We start from the raw sequence: 19912 nt of genomic DNA, 5'->3' as shown, positions 1-19912 counted from the left end.
CCACCACCAAAAACATAAAGTTAGCCCCATCTGTTACTCAGTATGCTGTCATCCATCATGGTAATTGGAAGACCGACCTTGATCCCATCTCTGGCTAAGCCTTTCATTTATGCTCTGGATTCTAGATACTCTGACCATCTCATGAACTTTGCTCTTATAGTTATCCCTACCTGCATCTCTTTTGCATTATCTATTTGTATTGGCTTGTCCCTATTGGGCATGTAATCCTGTCTCAATACAATCATCTGGGGGAAAAATCCCATCCTGACTCCATATTCCCTTTAATTTACAATGCATTTCTCCCTCCCCTTCAAAGTTCTCTCATTTATACCTGCAAAATTATCTTGAATATGACCACTTCTAACTTTCTTTACTACTACTACAATTCTAATTCAGGTCATCATCATCTGTTGCTGGCACTATTGCAGTGGTTTCCTAACTAGTCTATTTTTAAGGTATAAATTAGATCTTGTATCTCTCCTACTTAAATTCTTCTAGTGGTTTCCCATTGCAACCAGAGTAAAATCTGACTTTAACTCCACCTTTCTGGCTTATGTCTATTTCTCTAACTTCATCTCTTTCCACTCTCCTTTTTTCACCTTTGCTCCAGCCACACTAGCCATCTTTTTGTCCTACAAATAAGTTTAAGTCCTCTGAACCTCAGTTTGCTAGTTTATAAACTAGAAACAAATATTTGTTTTGGCAAGACTGTTATGAGTTTTAACTAATAATATTATGTGTGAAAGCATATAAAAATTGTAAAGTGTTATGTACATGTGGGCTGATGGTACTGATTTTTCTTTTCCAATTCCTATTTTTATTTTTCTTGCCTTGTTTAATGGGTTAGGACCCAGTATAAGATTGAGTTGAAGTGGGAATAGCAGGTATCTTTGCCTAGCACCTGATTTTGTTGGAAAAGCTTTTAATTTTTACCATTAAGTATGATGTTTGCTGTGGTTTTAAAAAATATTGATACTTTTAATCAGATTAGAGAAATTAAGCTTACGGCATTGTTTCCAGTGATATTTAGCAATATAGTAGATGCCGGGAAGACAAGAAGAAGTTTAAAACAGATATGATCTCTGACCTCATGGAACTAACAAAATAGTGAAAAATATAAGAAAATTTATTTTAAAAGAGCCCTTGGAAACACTTCTCTAAGGAAAATGTGTGAATATTTTGACTTGCAAGTAGGCACATTAGGACATGCTTATTATATAAAGGAGTTTTTTGCTTTAAAATTTTATTTCACAGATCCTTTCATTTAAAAAAATTGTACAAATTCATTTGCGTAGGTATTGCATGTAGATAAAATCTCTTCATAAGAGATTGTCTTGCAGTCTTCCACTTCTTTTTAGCATAAAGTTAGGTACCATATGTACATATATGTGTGTATATATATATATATATATTTTTTTTTTTTAAGTCTGAAGCTACTGATCATGTCTTGCTTTTTGTTCTCTGTTAGTTGTATTTCCTTTGTTTTACAAGTTGGACCTAGTATAGATTCGAACAAGGATTGGCAAACTACAGCCTGTGAGCCAAGTCCTGCCCACCACCTTGTACAGCTCATGATCTAAGAATGGTTTTTACATTTTTAAATTATTGAAAAAATTCAAAGAGTAATATTTTGTGACATGTTAAATTTGAATGAAGTTCAAATTTCTGTTTTATTGGAACACAGCCACATCCATTCATTTATGTTATCTGTAGCTGCTTTCATTCAATGATGGCAGAATTGAGTAGTTGTGACAGACTGTATGGTACTCTCAACATTTCAGCCTATTGTAGGATGCACAACAAATCACAGTGACACTGTTATAACTTGACAGCATTTCATGTGCCATGTATATTGCTGTATTGTGACTATTTTATTTATTATTACCAGTGTACACTCATTATGTAAAAACAAGAAGAGAAAATTGGACTTTGAATGTTACACTTCTAAGGCACAATGGATTATGGACTATTTTATTATCAAAACACAAAGCATTGTGCTTATTATGCAATGCCATTATAAATGTACTAAAAGAATACACATATACATTGACTATCATGCTAAGTACTCATCATGATACTCCCAATGCACAGAAAAGCAATGTTAGAAAAATTAGAACATTTAAAATGGAATATCTCATCGTAGCAGAATTTCTTCATAAAAATAAGAAGTGAAAATAGAACTTAAAAGTAAGTTTATGAGTCGCTTATTTGTGAAGCAAAGAAAGCTATTTACCAATGGTGAGTTAATTAAACTGTGTAATTGCAGCAGCTGAAAAAATGTGTTTAGAGAAAATACTTGCTTGGCTAGTAGCCTTTTTAGCAAGAACAATTGCTTGAAGAATTAAGAACACTGGAAGCAACATAGTTAATGTAAAAACAAGATCATTTAAAAAAAATTATTTCAAGTGATTGTCATTGGCTCTTTTTTTTTTTGTTTTTTGGCCATGCTGCAAGGCTTGCAGGATCTTAGTTCCCTGACCAGGGATTGAACACGGGCCACCACAGTGAAAGTGCCAAGTCCTAACCACTGGAGTGCCAGGGAATTCCCTGTCATTGACTCTTGATGAGTTGACAGATGTTACTGATACAGCTCAATTGTAATTTATTTCAGGAATCAGTACTGGACTTGAACTGACTAAAGAATTAGCCTCTGTGAACAGTCTGTGTAGAACACTCTGGGAGAGAACATTTTTAAAGAAGTTGAAAAAACACTAATTTAGTACAACCTGAAGTGGAATCTACTGAGATGTATTTACAACTATTGGTTGTAAAAATATGTGTGAAGCAGAAAGAGGCTTAGTGGATTAATTTACAAAGCTCATGAAACTGTAAGGTGTTTAAATTCTGTGGTTATCCACTGTGTTATTCAACAGCAGGTACTTGCAGAGCATATTTGAACCTATCATGTATTACTGAACGAGTATTGTCAATGGGGAACTTCATTTGCTCTCATGGACTTAATCATCATCAGTTATGTGAACTTTTATCAGAAATACAAGCAGTTGGATGGATTAGTAGTAGTAGTAAAGTTTTATTGTGATGTTTTGAGCTCAGAGCCAAGACTAAAATGTTTCTGAATGAGAAGAACCACCTTCAACCATTAAGAATGAACTGGCTTTGGAAATTAGATTTTGCTGCAGACTTGATAATGGTTCTTAATGAATTCAACCTAAGAGTACAAGGCAAAACAGTCCTTATATGTGAAACCTATACTGCTATAAAGTGATTTAGAAAAGCAAATAATTTAATGACGAAAGGTAATTTTTTAAAAAGTGCTATGAAAAGTTAAGAAACAAGATCTCCATTCCCACGCAGATTTGCAGCAGATACATTATATGAGCTCAAACTGCGATTCCAGCAGTGTTTTTCAGACCTCATGCAAGTACAAAGGAAATTTCCGTATTTCAAAATCCATTTAACTGGAAGTGATTAATTTGCAATGACATGATAAAAGGCAAATATCAAGAGAAGAATCTAAAGAATTTTATAAATACCTTTCACACAATGAATATGCTCAATTAAAAATCATGTGATTGTGGATTGATTTCAATATTTAGCAGCACCTATCTGTGTGAAAAAAATTTTTCAAAAATAAAATGTGTGAAATCTCATTACAGATAAACTAACAGATTGACATTTGTGATCAATTTTGAGGATGGGGGACACTAATTTTGAATCTCAATTAAGTGAAATGTTACCCCCCACCTACCCCCCCAGATTCCATTCTTTTCACTGGTAGACCTATGTTACAAAAAATTGAACTCAATTATTATTATATTTGTATTATGTCAATGAAAGTTTTGTGGAAATTTGTTTACTCCTTTAAAAGTGCTCACCTAACTTTGCCTTTTGGCCCATAAAGCCTAAAATATTTACTGTCTGGCCCTTTATAGAAAAAGTTTGCTGATCTCTGCACTAAAGGTTAGATATTTGGCTTGGTCTTATCTAACTAAAGATGACTATTCTCTTTAAAGATGTCAGCAGTTTTTTTCCCCTTTCAGTAATAAGTCTGCTAGAACACTTTGAAAAAAATATATAGTAAAATCATCTTTTCATAAGTTTGTATTTCTTTGGATTTTTACATAAATAGTATTATTTGAATTGGGTATTCAGATGTTTGCTACTCCAGAACTTCAATGAAAAGGCAATAATTTTATTTGTAAATTTAATTAAACATTAAGAACAATTATTTAAATTCTATTTGGTAAAATGTTTAAATCAAGTTGTAAGTCTTCTTTCCAGCTGGAATAGTATTCTTATACTAGTTCAGTATTTCTAGAGAAAAACTAGAAACCTAAAATAAATTTGTAAAGCAGATATTGACATTCATAAATTATATCCTTTGAAATGATTCTTTATGTTCCACCAATGCAACCTAACTAAACAGGCAAATCTTGGAAAAGTTTAATTTTGAAAAGTAATTAGAATCCTCTTCCTTTCCAAGTCCCTCCTCAGGTATATAATACTATAGATTTTCAAAGGTTTTCTTTATTAGTGCTCCGTATCTTGAAGATCAAATAACTTAATAAAATATGTACTTCTTTCCTCATAAATAAAGAGAATATTTTTATTACCAATGTATAAAAAGAGAATTGGCTTTAATTTTGTAAATTAACATGGGTGGGATGTTGAAAGGAAGGAGAAATAATATAAAGTAATATTTCTGAAAACATTTTAAAAATATGTATCTTTTAAAATTTGGAAACGTGTTTTATTCTATATAAAGTCCATTTTTCCCCTCCTGAGCTTGTAATACATAATATAAGCAAACATATAAAATATATATGGGTAAAAATTGAGATGGCTTCTGTTTGTACATATCTGTGAGAAATTCTAAAATGAGACTTTTCTTGCAGTTGCTTAATGTATATCATTTGACATGGTTTTTTTTCTTGTATCTTAAGTATCTTAATATCTGATTTAGTTTTGGTTTAAATCTTGTTTTCTAGATGAAGCATTGGATGATTTAAAATCCCAGAAGAAAAAAATAGTAAGTTAACTTTTATTTAAGTTAATTTATATAAAACTAATAAATTAAGAACTGAATAATTAATGTTTATATGTTGTAAGTAATGACTCTCCAAGGAAGAAGTATGTTTTTAGATAACAGTTTAATGGTGAAGCTAAGTTATGAATATTTTTGCTAGTTAATAATGATGGACAGGAAAAAGTAGTTAGATGAACTTTTGAGAGTCTGAGTGTCTATGTCAATTGGAAGCTGAGAAGTAAGTAAATGAATCATTTTGGAGGACTAAATGAGGCAGAGTGGTAAAAAGGTGGGTATCCAGATTTATTATTAGGGCCAAAAAAAGACCAAACATCATATGTCAGTTCTCAGATTTTCTTGACATAATAAGGCGAGGAGAGACGGAATCAACAAGATTGGTTGTAAAAAACGAATTTAACATGCAAAAAAAAAAAAAAAAGCCAAAGAAAACTGGGGAGAGAGAAAGAGAGAGTATTTTTTCTTTGGTTTCTTTCATTTTCTATCAGCAGTTCTGATCACATGGGTGTCTGTTGTGGAGCCAGTTAAATGCATCCTTCAGATGGGTTGGAAAAAGAAGGATCAAGAGAGAGTAAGGACTCTAGATGTTTAGAGGTTGATATGCAATAGTTTTTAATAAGTGGGTTGAACTTGATGTTTGGCTTGAATTTACATATACTTTTCTCATATAATTATTTTTGAAGTATAAAAATGATAATTGATAGGAGCATCATGTTATATGGAAACTTAATGAAATTTAATCAGATGCAAAATCAATTTAATGTATTTTAGTCTAACATAATAAGTAACAATTATGGATGAAACTAATAAAAATTATGAAGGTTAAGATTAATGTTAAAAATTGTTCTGTGAATTGGTAAGAAAAGACACTGGTCCTGAGGGATTTAAGTACCTGAAAAATAAAGAAACTTTAATTCTGAAAGGATTCCTTATCTTTTTTATTTGATGCCTCTTCAGTGTTCTGTGAGGTATTTATCAAAATTGCATTGATATTTTTGATGGTCCTAAATTGAAACGTAGAAATATTTCCATTGTATCTTATTATATTTCTGGCATTCTACACATTATGGAACAGCCAGAAATTCAAAGTGAGTAAATACTGATGGTTCTCAATAATATAGAAGTTGTGATATGATTGGTTTGGTTTGCTGATGTGATAAAAAAAGAAGAGCTGGTAGTGTTGATCAGAGCCAAGTCTTACTTGTACCAAAATGGAGAAATATTGATTAAAGTAGAAAAGACAAGGAGGAAGACAAAAGAAAAAAGAAAAAAAAAAAGAAGAAAATAAAAAAATTCTAAGTGATGAGAAGCTGATTCAATGTCAGTGGCATCACATGAACAGAAAACAGAATCTTAGAGAACATATGATTGGTGAAGAACTCTCAGTAGAGTAACAGAGCAGACTTAGAAAATTCTTTGACAGGGCAAACGAAGCTATTTACTTCTTTAATAGCCCTTGATGGAATCACAACATAAACGATGCTCCATCTAGGTCTGACAGTTGGGAAACTCAGTTCAAGGTTCAATAGTTTTGTATATCTAAATGGTTCATGAGACATCAATATTACAGAATACTTCAGTATGGCATTTCTCTTGCAGTGTATGATTAAAGAAAAATAAGTTGGCTGCTCTAACTCATTTTGTTAATTAGGGAACACAATTTGCATTGACTTGATTGTTTCTGGTTTCAGTACTGTTGCTGTTGGGAACTAGTCCCTTGCCTTTACTGCTCAAGCCCTTAACAGAGCTGCTTTGTTTGAGTAGTAGCGTTATACTTTGTTTAGAACAATAGATGTTAAGGGTGAATTTGTAAGGAGTACAGTGCTAGCTAATGATTGTACTGGTAATGAGAGGAAAAAGAAGGGACATTACTTTTGAGCAAAAGCAAAATGTAATCAAAACTGATCTTGTTCCTTGATGTTTAACTCTACATTTATAGCTTTAAAAATGCTGGCAGGTGCTTCCCACTAGCTATCTATTTTACATTTGGTAGTGTATATATGCATTTATTTTTGTTTTGGATACAATTACTTGTAATAAAAGATTTAATAAAACTTCAAAAAGTCACCCCCTAAGGAAAAAAAAAAAATGCTGGCAGGAAAAATAGCCATTAGTTTAAAATTACCCAACTCCTAACCCTTCTCTTTCACTAAAAAAATGAATGTAAATTGTATTTACTACTTGATGTGTTATTAAAGGTGGTTTCCTCAGGGATGCATCTCTTTAATCTGGATAGATTTGTAATGTAATTTGTAATTTGTCAAAATGTGATTTGTAACAATAAACATGAATTATCAATTGATTAAAAAGTTAAATTACTTAGAAAGGAAAATGAGTGACAACAATGTTTTAAATGTTTTAAAACATTGTTTTAAATGTTTTAAAACATTGTTTTAAATGTTTTAAAACAATGTTTTAAATGTTTTAAAACAATGTTTTAAATCTAAAAACTTAATGTAAGTATTTACTTACTAAAATAAAGCTAGGAATTAATCTTTAGTTACCTAAAAAACCTCCCAAGTCTGGTTGTGTACATTTTGCCACTCACATTCTTTTTTTTAACTTTTAGTTTAAAAAATATCAGTATTCAATAGATAATCGCTTTGTATCCATGAGCATCCCATCAAAACAGTTCAAAATCAAAATCCATCAAAACTCGAGTCAGAATGACCTCTTTAAGTGGCTTCATGAAAATGCTGTGCTTTTTTCAGAATAGTACAGGTGATTCTATGTGGTAATTCCTTTCTGGCATTTCTCAGGCAATTTATATTTTTCCAAGTCCTGAGGAAAATCGGTTGAGAAATTGGGAACCTGGGAAAGAAGTATTACAGTTCTCTGAGAATTAGAACTTAACAATCACTACAAATGTTACTGGTTCAAAAGAATCCACTAGTGTCAGTTGAAAGCAAGAGCAAGAAATGCTGACATGCTGAGCTGTAGGTTAATGTGGACATTTCAGGCAACAGGACAGGAGCACATAGAGGAGAAGTGGCACAATCTAATTAGTCAGTCTTGCTTTTGTGGCCATAAGTCTGTTTTATGGGCCCTGTCTCTTATTAATGGTGACTTATTCTTACAAATAAATGTTAATAAGTTTATATATATAGAATACTCTATACAAAATCCTGTGAGTGATATTCCATGAAATAAATTTTGGAAGCAAAATAAGTCCTTAAATTGGCAATTTTAGAATGTGATTCTGTGTGGGGCTGTTAACCTCACTAGAAGTTTCATATGTTACATTTTTATATTACCCAGTAATATTTGCTGGTGTTTTCCAGTGTTTGAATATTCACTGTAGGCTACAGATCTTTGTAAATACTTTAACAGAAGAAATGCTGAGAGAGATGTTACTGTTATTGTAGAATACTCCTATATGAAATCAGAAAATGATTTAAAATCTGAATTAGTAAAAACAATATTGATTTCAACAGCAAAACAAAATCAGGATAAGCAGACAGTATTTTCATCATTTTAAAAATATGAGTTTAAATAATGTAACATGTACCCTAAAGCTGTGAATTGAAGATGCTTTTAATAATTTGACCAAAGTCAGTACAAAACAGAAGACATTTTTCTACATCTGGAATATTTGTTGTGAAACAAGGATCAAGAATATTGGATAGGGCAATTAATGCTTTGTGTGTTTTAAAATTTTATTTCAAGAGTTATAACTTAAATATTGTATAATTATCTTTCAGAATTAAAAAAATTGACATTTATTTTGTGTTAGTGTTCCCTTCTTTTAGTATTCTCTATGATGAAATTCTATATCAGGTAGAAATAATTTTTATATGTCCTCAAAATATATAATCTTGCCAAAATAATGTTGATTCATAATAAATAAGCAACCATGTGTTTATTATTCTCTTTTTAATTTTTATTTCTTTAATTTTAATTAATTTATTTTATTTTTAAATTTTTTGCTGTGTTGGGTGTTCGTTGCTGCACGCTGGCTTTCTCTAGCTGCGGCGAGCAGGGGCTACTCTTGTGGTGCGCAGGCTTCTCATTGCGGTGGCTTCTCTTGTTTCAGAGCACGGGCTCTAGGCACGCGGGCTTCAGTAGTTGCAGCATGCGGGCTCAGTAGTTGTGACTTATGGGCTCTAGAGCGCAGGCTCAGTAGTTATGGCACGTGGGCTTAGTTGCTCCATGGCATGTGGGATCTTCCCGGACCAGGGCTCGAACCCATGCCCCCTGCATTGGCAGGCGGGTTCTGAACCACTACACCACCAGGGAAGCCCCTATTATTCTCTTTTTTAAATAAAAAACTTTGAAACTTTTAGTATACTCATATCACAGAAAAACAATTCACTCTTTGTTACATCATTCATTATTATTTGAAATATGTAAAATTTTAGGAAGAATACAGAGTAATTTATAATTTAGGGAATTCTGAGAATTCAATTTCTCATTCCTGAATCCTGATATTAATATGTTGGGTATTTGAAAACACTGCTTGTTTCAGATCCACTCTGAATAACTGAGGTATCATTGAAGATTATGCATTTTTGTGTTAGGTACTGTTATAGACTCTCCTACATTATTTAAATTGCGTAACAGTGCTATGAGAAAGTATTAATGTTTCTGATCTACAAAAGGAGAAACTGAGGCTAACAGACTTGCTCAGTCTTTCTACAGCTAATTAAGAATGGAGATGTACTTTGAACCCAGATCTTTTCTGATGTCATGGTTTCAAGTTTGTATTCTTCCCACTGATCAGATGTCTCTCTATTTATAAAACAAATTATTCACTTAAAATGTAGTAGGAATATATGTGTTAATTAAGCTATTATGTGAAAAAAGAATTTTTCAAAGTAAATGCAAAAGAAAAAGAGAATGGATTTGTACCTTTTGCTTTTTAAAATGATTTTATTTAAGATACTTTACATGTACATAGACATAAACATGAATACTTGCTGAATGATGTACTAGGAATGGCAATCGTTTAATAAAATGACATTTTAGTTTTGAGTTTTATGTATTGTTTTAAAGATCACAGTTGTATCTAATCTTCTTTTTAAACCTACCAATAGTCTTACTCTAGAATTGTGCTGTCCAAATCAGTAGCCACTAGACCCATGTAGCTTTTAAAATTTACATTATTCAAAGTGGAATAAAAGTAGCTACAGTTGGGTTCCTCAGTTGCACAAGCAATATTTTAAGTGATCATTTATCACATATGGCATTGTAGCTACTCTATTGTGCAGATATAAACCACTTCCATCATTACATGTAGTTCTGTTGTTACAGCACTGGTCTGGACCATCAAAAATTAATTTGTAGAGATCAGGGATTCAGTTCTTTGCTATTTCATGTAGATTATGTTGATTTGGGGATAGATTCTGTCATGCCCTCTCTCTGTCCCCATCCCAAGTTTTTCCCCAACCCTAAAGTAGTAATGTTACAAACATTTTCTTTACATCAGAGATTTAAACTTGCTTGTTTTGAGAATTTATCATAATTTTGAAATAATTAGAAAAATATTTTAGTTTCACTAAACCAAGGTTAATAAATCATTCATCTAAGCACTTCTTAAGTGTTATATTGAGTTTTTAATGAGGAATCTATTAACTATTGTGGCGCATATTTTAAATTATATTTTAACTTGGTAAATGTTCTCTGCTTTGCATTTTAAAATAAATGTCCTTTGGAATAAACATGACGTTTAATGAATCTAAGTGGCTCTCAGTGGTCACTGAGAAGGAAACGGTCCTCTTCCAAGTTTTGCAAAAGCATTTTTAGTCTATATATTAGCTATTTGTCATAACTGTGACTGTCTTGTACTAAAGTTAAACTTTTTCTGATATTGGGCTGTAACTGCTAAAATGATACTTTACTAGTGATTACTTTTTAAATTAAACCCACATATTAAGCCATAAAGTGACTTGAGTGCATTGTAAATAAAATTCTATAATAATGAAGTGCTTTAACTACAGTCCCTAGTGTGAGCATAGAACTCAGTAAAATCTTTACTTAGGTTCTTATTATGTTCAGTTTTTTCCCTCTAAAGTTGTTTGAATCTAAGTAAAAAAGGGGGAGCTTCAGCTTTTAAAGTGATTTGAGCAAATTCCATGAGAGAGCATGGCTGTTCTCCCAGTTAAGTGAGTTTTCACTGCATTTTGCAGCAAGCTAATTGCTTCTGCTAATAAATAATCTAAAATCGATGCTGACAGCAGTTAATTGGCACAGAGATTTTATTTTGTAAAGCTCTTGGCTAACGACCTTCTTTAAATTAATAGCATTAAGTGCTAGGAGGAAATAAATCTGAGGAATTGCCTGTCATTTGCTTGTCATGTCTAATAACTTCCAATAATGATGGCTGATAGATTTTTGCACATTCCATTATTGAAGTTGGTGCATGTAATTATTCTCCTCATTATATGTAAACAATTAGCAATATTTGGTATTTCCTTGCAGTAAAGCTGTTAAATACAAGTAACATATTAGAGGTTAGAAGCCATTTTAAAATCTGGATTTTAATTATTTGAATGTGGAAGTCTTTCATGCTATCTGGATATATTATGTGCTGTTTATTTTAAGCTTTGTACTTGAATACTTTTTGAATAGGACTTATGAAAGTAAGTAGGGTATGTGTGTTTTAAAGTGTGACAACTTGTGGAAATTTTTGTTTGCAGCTTGAAGAAGTCATGGAAAAAGAAACTTATAAAACGGCTAAATTAATTCTTGAAAGGTTTGATCCGGACTCAAAGAAAGCAAAGGTAAGGCTGTAATATCACTACTATTTTATTATAAATCGCACATTGTAGTAGGTCACTGTAATAACATTATTGTATTTGACAGGAGTTGGAGCCGCCATCTGCTGGAGCAACTATAACTGCAAGACCTGGACAAGGTAAATAACTTTGTAGAAACTGCTGCTGCTGTTGGAAAGATCCATATTTACCCAAGTGAGTTCAAAAGTGTGATAGAGGTGTGAAAAACTTATGTAGGATGCTTTTATGTTAATTTGTTTTTGGTAATTTGGGATATGACTTAAAATAGATGGCAATAAGTTTATTTCATTTTGATTTTATAGAAATATGTTGATGAGTAAAGTTGTTATTATCTGTTGAGATTAAATATATAATTAGTTTTAATCTTTTGAAATTTAAGTGATTTCACCAGTATTTTGTAAGGTTTTTTCCCTGCTTTAAATAAGAGTCTCCTGGAATATCTGCTATTATGAAAATTCTTACATTTTTATGATTTATTTTTTGAGGAATTTAATGAAGATTTTTGTCAAACTTGAGTTCCTTCTAAAGTAACACTTTTAGTTAGGAAGAGAAAAAAATAATTTAGAAATGAGAAAAAAAATTGAATTACTGCTATATAATAACATTAACTCTTTCTTTTTGAGGTTATATTGCCAGATTACTAGTGAAACCATTACTATTATGTTATTATTTTAAGTGGTTACATAAAGTATTCCCAAGACTGGCACGTGAAAAGATATTTTTGAGTTTGCATTGGCTTCCTTTTTTGTTCTCTTCTCTAGAGTATAATAAAATAACAGGCATACCTCAGATATTGCAGGTTTGGTTCCAGACCACCCCAATAAAGTGAATATTGCAATAAAGTGAGTCACACACACTTTTTGGTTTCCCAGTGTGTATTAAAGTTATGTTTACACTATACAGTAGTCTATTAAGTGTGTAGTAGCGTTCTGTCTAAAAAAATGTACATACCTTAATTAAAAAATACTTTATTGCTAAAAAATGCTAACCATCATCTGACAATGCAGGTTGCCGTAAACCTTCAATCTGTAAAATTCATGTTGTGAAAAAACTCAGTATTCACAAAGTACAATAAAATGAAGCACAATAAAATGAGGTATGCCTGTAGTTTGTAAGGCTTTTGTTGCTATATGGAATATACTATTACAAAAATTTAACTTCTACTCTTATAAATCATCAGAATTGGAGCCTGGTTTACAAAGTTAGGGTGACATTTAGAGCTTCGAGAAGTCAGTTCTTTTATAAATATCCACAAAGACCATGGGTACTAAATAAGCCATAATAGTTTTAGGTATTCTAATTGGCGGAGGTATGTGGGAAGAATCCCACTGTTTCCCATCTTTTTTTTTTTTTTTTCTTTTTTGTTCCCATATCTCTTCCCTCTTGCATCTCCCTCCCTCCCACCCTCCCTATCCCACCCCTCTAGGTGGTCACAAAGCACCGAGCTGATCTCCCTGTGCTATGCGGCTGCTTCCCACTAGCTATCTATTTTACATTTGGTAGTGTATATATGTCCAAGACACTCTCTCACCCTGTCACATCTCACCCCTCCCCCTCCCCATATCCTCAAGTCCATACTCTAGTAGGTCTGTGTCTTTATTCCCATCTTGCCACTAGGTTCTTCATGACCTTTTTTTTTTTTCCTTAGATTCCATATATATGTGTTAGCATACTGTATTTGTTTTTCTCTTTCTGACTTACTTCACTCTGTATGACAGACTCTAACTCCATCCACCTCATTACAAATACCTCCATTTCATTTCTTTTTATGGCTGAGTAATATTCCGTTGTATATATGTGCCACATCTTCTTTATCCATTCATCTGATGATGGACACCTAGGTTGCTTCCATGTCCTGGCTATTGTAAACAGAGCTGCAATGAACATTTTGGTACATGACTCTTTCTGAATTATGGTTTTCTCAGGGTATATGCCCAGTAGTGGGATTGCTGGGTCATATGGTAGTTCTATTTTTAGTTTTTTTTTTTTTTTTTTTTTAAACATCTTTATTGAAGTATAATTGCCTTACAATGGTGTGTTAGCCTCTGCTTTATAACAAAGTTAATCAGTTATACATATACAATATGTTCCCATATCTCTTCCCTCTTGCATCTCCCTCCCTCCCACCCTCCCCATCCCACCCCTCTAGGTGGTCACAAAGCACCGAGCTGATCTCCCTGTGCTATGCAGCTGCTTCACACTAGCTATCTATTTTACATTTGGTAGTGTATATATGTCCATGACACTCTCTCACCCTGTCACATCTCACCCCACCCCCTCCCCATATCCTCAAGTCCATTCTCTAGTAGGTCTGTGTCTTTATTCCCGTCTTGCCACTAGGTTCTTCATGGCCTTTTTTTCCTTAGATTCCGTATATATGTGTTAGCATACTGTATTTGTTTTTCTCTTTCTGACTTACTTCACTCTGTATGACAGACTCTAACTCCATCCACCTCACTACAAATACCTCCATTTCATTTCTTTTTATGGCTGAGTAATATTCCATTGTATATATGTGCCACATCTTCTTTATCCATTCATCTGTCGATGGACATTTAGGTTGCTTCCATGTCCTGGCTATTGTAAATAGAGCTGCAATGAACATTTTGGTACATGACTCTTTTTGAACTATGGTTTTCTCAGGGTATATGCCCAGTAGTGGGATTGCTGGATCGTATGGTAGTTCTATTTGTAGTTTTTTAAGGAACCTCCATACTGTTCTCCATAGTGGCTGTATCAATTTACATTCCCACCAACAGTGCAAGAGAGTTCCCTTTCCTCCACACCCTCTCCAGCATTTATTGTTTCTAGATTTTTTGATGATGGCCATTCTGACCGGTGTGAGATGATATCTCATTGTAGTTTTGATTTGCATTTCTCTAATGATTAATGATGTTGAGCATTCTTTCATGTGTCTGTAGGCCATCTGTATATCTTCTTTGGAGAAATGTCTATTTAGGTCTTCTGCCCATTTTTGGATTGGGTTGTTCGTTTTTTTGTTATTGAGCTGCATGAGCTGCTTGTAAATCTTGGAGATTAATCCTTTGTCAGTTGCTTCACTTGCAAATATTTTCTCCCATTCTGATGGTTGTCTTTTGGTCTTGTTTATGGTTTCCTTTGCTGTGCAAAAGCTTTTAAGTTTCATTAGGTCCCATTTGTTTATTTGTGTTCTTATTTCCATTTCTCTGGGAGCTGGGTCAAAAAGAATCTTGCTGTGATGTATGTCATAGAGTGTTCTGCCTATGTTTTCCTCTAAGAGTTTGATAGTGTCTGGCCTTACACTTAGGTCTTTAATCCATTTTGAGTTTATTTTTGTGCATGGTGTCAGGGAGTGTTCTAATTTCATACTTTTACATGTATCTGTCCAATTTTCCCAGCACCACTTATTGAAGAGGCTGTCTTTTCTCCACTGTATATGCTTGCCTCCTTTATCAAAGATAAGGTGACCATATGTGCGTGGGTTTATCTCTGGGCTTTCTATCCTGTTCCATTGATCTATATTTCTGTTTTTGTGCCAGTACCAACCTGTCTTGATTACTGTAGCTTTGTAATATAGTCTGAAGTCAGGGAGCCTGATTCCCCCAGCTCCATTTTTCGTTCTCAAGATTGCTTTTGCTATTCGGGGTCTTTTGTGTTTCCATACAAATTGTGAAATTTTTTGTTCTAGTTCTGTGAAAAATGCCAGTGGTAGTTTGATAGGGATTGCATTGAATCTGTAGATTGCTTTGGGTAGTAGAGTCATTTTCACAATGTTGATTCTTCCAATCCAGGAACATGGTATATCTTTCCATCTATTTGTATCATCTTTAATTTCTTTCATCAGTGTCTTATAATTTTCTGCATACAGGTCTTTTGTCTCCTTAGGTAGGTTTATTCCTAGATATTTTATTCTTTTTGTTGCAATGGTAAACGGGAGTGTTTTCTTAATTTCACTTTCAGATTTTTCGTCATTAGTGTATAGAAATGCAAGAGATTTCTGTGCATTAATTTTGTATCCTGCTACTTTACCAAATTCATTGATTAGCTCTAGGAGTTTTCTGGTAGCATCTTTAGGATTCTCTATGTATAGTATCATGTCCTCTGCACACAGTGACAGCTTTACTTCTTCTTTTCCGATTTGGATTCCTTTTATTTCTTTGTCTTCTCTGATTGCTGTGGCTAACACTTCCAAAACTATGTTGAATAATAGTGGTGAGAGTGGGCAACCTTGTCTTGTTCCTGATCTTAGTGGAAATGGTTTCAGTTTTTCACCATTGAGGACAATGTTGGCTGTGGGTTTGTCATATATGGCCTTTATTATGTTGAGGAAAGTTCCCTCTATGCCTACTTTCTGCAGGGCTTTTATCATAAATGGGTGTTGAATTTTGTCGAAAGCTTTCTCTGCATCTATTGAGATGATCATATGGTTTTTCTCCTTCAATTTGTTAATATGGTGTATCACATTGATTGATTTGCATATATTGAAGAATCCTTGCATTCCTGGGATAAACCCCACTTGATCATGGTGTATGATCCTTTTAATGTGCTGTTGGATTCTGTTTGCTAGTATTTTGTTGAGGATTTTTGCATCTATGTTCATCAGTGATATTGGCCTGTAGTTTTCTTTCTTTGTGACATCTTTGTCTGGTTTTGGTATCAGGGTGATGGTGGCCTCGTAGAATGAGTTTGGGAATGTTCCTCCCTCTGCAATATTTTGGAAGAGTTTGAGAAGGATAGGTGTTAGCTCTTCTCTAAATGTTTGATAGAATTCACCTGTGAAGCCATCTGGTCCTGGGCTTTTGTTTGTTGGAAGGTTTTTAATCACAGTTTCAATTTCAGTGCTTGTGATTGGTCTGTTCATATTTTCTATTTCTTCCTGGTTCAGTCTCGGCAGTTTGTGCATTTCTAAGAATCTGTCCATTTCTTCCAGGTTGTCCATTTTATTGGCGTAGAGTTGCTTGTAGTAATCTCTCATGATCTTTTGTATTTCTGCAGTGTCAGTGGTTACTTCTCCTTTTTCATTTCTAATTCTATTGATTTGAGTCTTCTCCCTTTTTCTCTTGATGAGTCTGGCTAATGGTTTATCAATTTTGTTTATCTTCTCAAAGAACCAGCTTTTAGTTTTATTGATTTTTGCTATTGTTTCCTTCATTTCTTTTTCATTTATTTCTGACCTGATCTTTATGATTTCTTTCCTTCTGCTAGCTTTGGGGTTTTTTTGTTCTTCTTTCTCTAATTGCTTTAGGTGCAAGGTTAGGTTGTTTATTCGAGATGTTTCCTGTTTCTTGAGGTAGGCTTGTATTGCTATAAACTTCCCTCTTAGCACTGCTTTTGCTGCGTCCCATAGGTTTTGGGTCGTTGTATCTCCATTGTCATTTGTTTCTAGGTATTTTTTGATTTCCCCTTTGATTTCTTCAGTGATCACTTCGTTATTAAGTAGTGTATTGTATAGCCTCCATGTGTTTGTATATTTTACACATCTTTTCCTGTAATTGATATCTATTCTCATAGCGTTGTGGTCGGAAAAGGTACTTGATACGATTTCAATTTTCTTAAATTTACCAAGGCTTGATTTGTGACCCAAGATATGATCTATCCTGGAGAATGTTCCATGCGCACTTGAGAAAAATGTGTATTCTGTTGTTTTTGGGTGGAATGTCCTATAAATATCAATTAAGTCCATCTTGTTTAATGTATCATTTAAAGCTTGTGTTTCCTTATTTATTTTCATTTTGGATGATCTGTCCATTGGTGAAAGTGGGGTGTTAAAGTCCCCTACTATGATTGTGTTGCTGTCGATTTCCCCTTTTATGGCTGTTAGTATTTGCCTTATGTATTGAGGTGCTCCTATGTTGGGTGCATAAATATTTACAATTGTTATACCTTCCTCTTGGATCGATCCCTTGATCATTATATAGTGTCCTTCTTTGTCTCTTATAATATTCTTTATTTTAAAGTCTATTTTGTCTGATATGAGAATTGCTACTCCAGCTTTCTTTTGATTTCCATTTGCATGGAATATCTTTTTCCATCCCCTGACTTTCAGTCTGTATGTGTCTCTAGGTCTGAAGTGGGTCTCTTGTAGACAGCATATATATGGGTCTTGTTTTTGTATCCATTCAGCCAGTCTGTGTCTTTTGGTGGGAGCATTTAATCCATTTACATTCAAGGTAATTATCGATATGTATGTTCCTATTCCCATTTTCTTAAATGTTTTGGGTTTGTTATTGTAGGTGTTTTCCTTCTCTTGTGTTTCTTGCCTAAAGAAGTTCCTTTAGCATTTGTTGTAAAGCTGGTTTGGTGGTGCTGAACTCTCTCAGCTTTTGCTTGTCTGTAAAGGTTTTAATTTCTCCATCACATCTGAATGAGATCCTTGCTGGGTAGAGTAATCTTGGTTGTAGGTTTTTCTCCTTCATCACTTTAAGTATATCCTGCCACTCCCTTCTGGCTTGCAGAGTTTCTGCTGAAAGATCAGATGTTAACCTTATGGGGATTCCCTTGTGTGTTATTTGTTGTTTTTCCCTTGCTACTTTTAATATGTTTTCTTTATATTTAATTTTTGACAGTTTGATTAATATGTGTCTTGGCGTGTTTCTCCTTGGGTTTATCCTGTATGGGACTCTCTGTGCTTCCTGGACTTGATTAACTATTTCCTTTCCCATATTAGGGAAGTTTTCAACTATAATCTCTTCAAATATTTTCTCAGTCCCTTTCTTTTTCTCTTCTTCTTCTGGGACCCCTATAATTCGAATGTTGGTGCGTTTAATGTTGTCCCAGAGGTCTCTGAGAGTGTCCTCTGTTCTTTTCATTCTTTTTTCTTTATCCTGCTCTGCAGTAGTTATTTCCACCAATTTATCTTCCAGGTCACTTATCCTTTCTTCTGCCTCAGTTATTCTGCTATTGATCCCATCTAGAGTATTTTTAATTTCATTTATTGTGTTTTTTATCGTTGCTTGGTTCCTCTTTAGTTCTTCTATGTCCTTGTTAAATGTTTCTTGCATTTTGTCTATTGTATTTCCAAGATTTTGGATCATCCTTACTATCATTATTCTGAATTCTTTTTCAGGTAGACTACCTATTTCCTCTTCATTTGTTAAGTCTGCTGTGTTTTGACCCTGCTCCTTCATCTGCTGTGTGTTTTTCTGTCGTCTCATTTTGCTTATCTTACTGTGTTTGGGGTCTCCTTTTCACAGGCTGTAGGTTCGTAGTTCCCGTTGTTTTTGGTATCTGTCCCCAGTGGGTAGGGTTGGTTCAGTGGGTTTTGTAGGCTTCCTGGTGGAGGGGACTATTGCCTGTGTTCTGGTGTATGAGGTTGAATCTTGTCTTTCTGGTGGGCACGTCCACATCTGGTGGTGTGTTTTGGGGTGTCTGTGGCCTTATGATTTTAGGCAGCCTCCCTGCTAATGGATGGGGCTGTGTTCCTGTCTTGATAGTTTTTTGGCATAGGGTGTCCAGCCCTGTAGCTTGCTGGTCGTTGAGTGAAGCTGGGTCTTGATGTTGAGATGGAGATCTCTGAGAGATTTTTGCCGTTTGGTATTACGTGGAGGTAGTAGGTCTCTTGTGGACCAGTGTCCTGAAGTTGGCTCTCCCACCTCAGAGGCACAGCCCTGATGCCTGGCTGGAGCACCAAGAGCCTTTCATCCACACAGCTCAGAATATAAGGGAGAAAAAAATAGAAAGAAAAAAAGAGGATAAAATAAAATAAAATAAAGCTATTGTAATAAAAAATAAGAAAAAAAATTATTAAGAGTAAATGTATTCAGAAAAAATTTTTTTTTAATTTTTAAAAATAGATTTATTAATTTTTTATAGTAAAAAATAAGAAAAAAATTTTTAAGAAAAAAGTTTAAGAAAAAAATTTTTAATTTTTTAAAATAAAAAATATGAAAAAACTTATTAAAAATTTTTTTAATTTCTAGAAATAGAAAATACGGAAAAAATTATTAAGAATACATATATTAGGAAAAAAAAATTTTTTTAAGTAAAAAAAAAAAATGGACGGACCTAACCCGAGGACTGATGGTGAAAGCAAAGCTATACAGACAAAATCTCACCCAGAAGCATACACATATACACTCACAAAAAAAGGAAAAGGGGAAATTAATATATCCTGCTCCTAAAGTCCACCTTTTGAATTTGGGATGATTCGTTGTCTATTCAGGTATTCAACAGACGCAGGCACATCAAGTTGTTT

The 19912-nt window shown here is 33.6% G+C and overlaps 1 protein-coding gene across 3 annotated transcripts in view; it reads left to right on the top strand.

Annotated features, from left to right (window-relative positions):
- LNPK (lunapark, ER junction formation factor) overlaps positions 1 to 19912 on the top strand; it is a 92825-nt gene that overhangs the window by 22453 nt on the left and 50460 nt on the right. For all 3 annotated transcript variants that reach the window (XM_036858040.1, XM_036858041.1, XM_036858043.1), the window contains exons 6-8: positions 4950 to 4990; positions 11641 to 11724; positions 11807 to 11858. In XM_036858040.1, the coding sequence (XP_036713935.1) occupies positions 4950 to 4990; positions 11641 to 11724; positions 11807 to 11858 (177 nt within the window). The remainder of the gene's footprint in view (positions 1 to 4949; positions 4991 to 11640; positions 11725 to 11806; positions 11859 to 19912) is intronic.

Source organism: Balaenoptera musculus, chromosome 7 (assembly GCF_009873245.2).
Source record: "Balaenoptera musculus isolate JJ_BM4_2016_0621 chromosome 7, mBalMus1.pri.v3, whole genome shotgun sequence".
In the NCBI taxonomy this organism is placed as follows: domain Eukaryota; kingdom Metazoa; phylum Chordata; class Mammalia; order Artiodactyla; family Balaenopteridae; genus Balaenoptera; species Balaenoptera musculus.
This window is presented reverse-complemented; position numbering and strand designations above follow the sequence as displayed.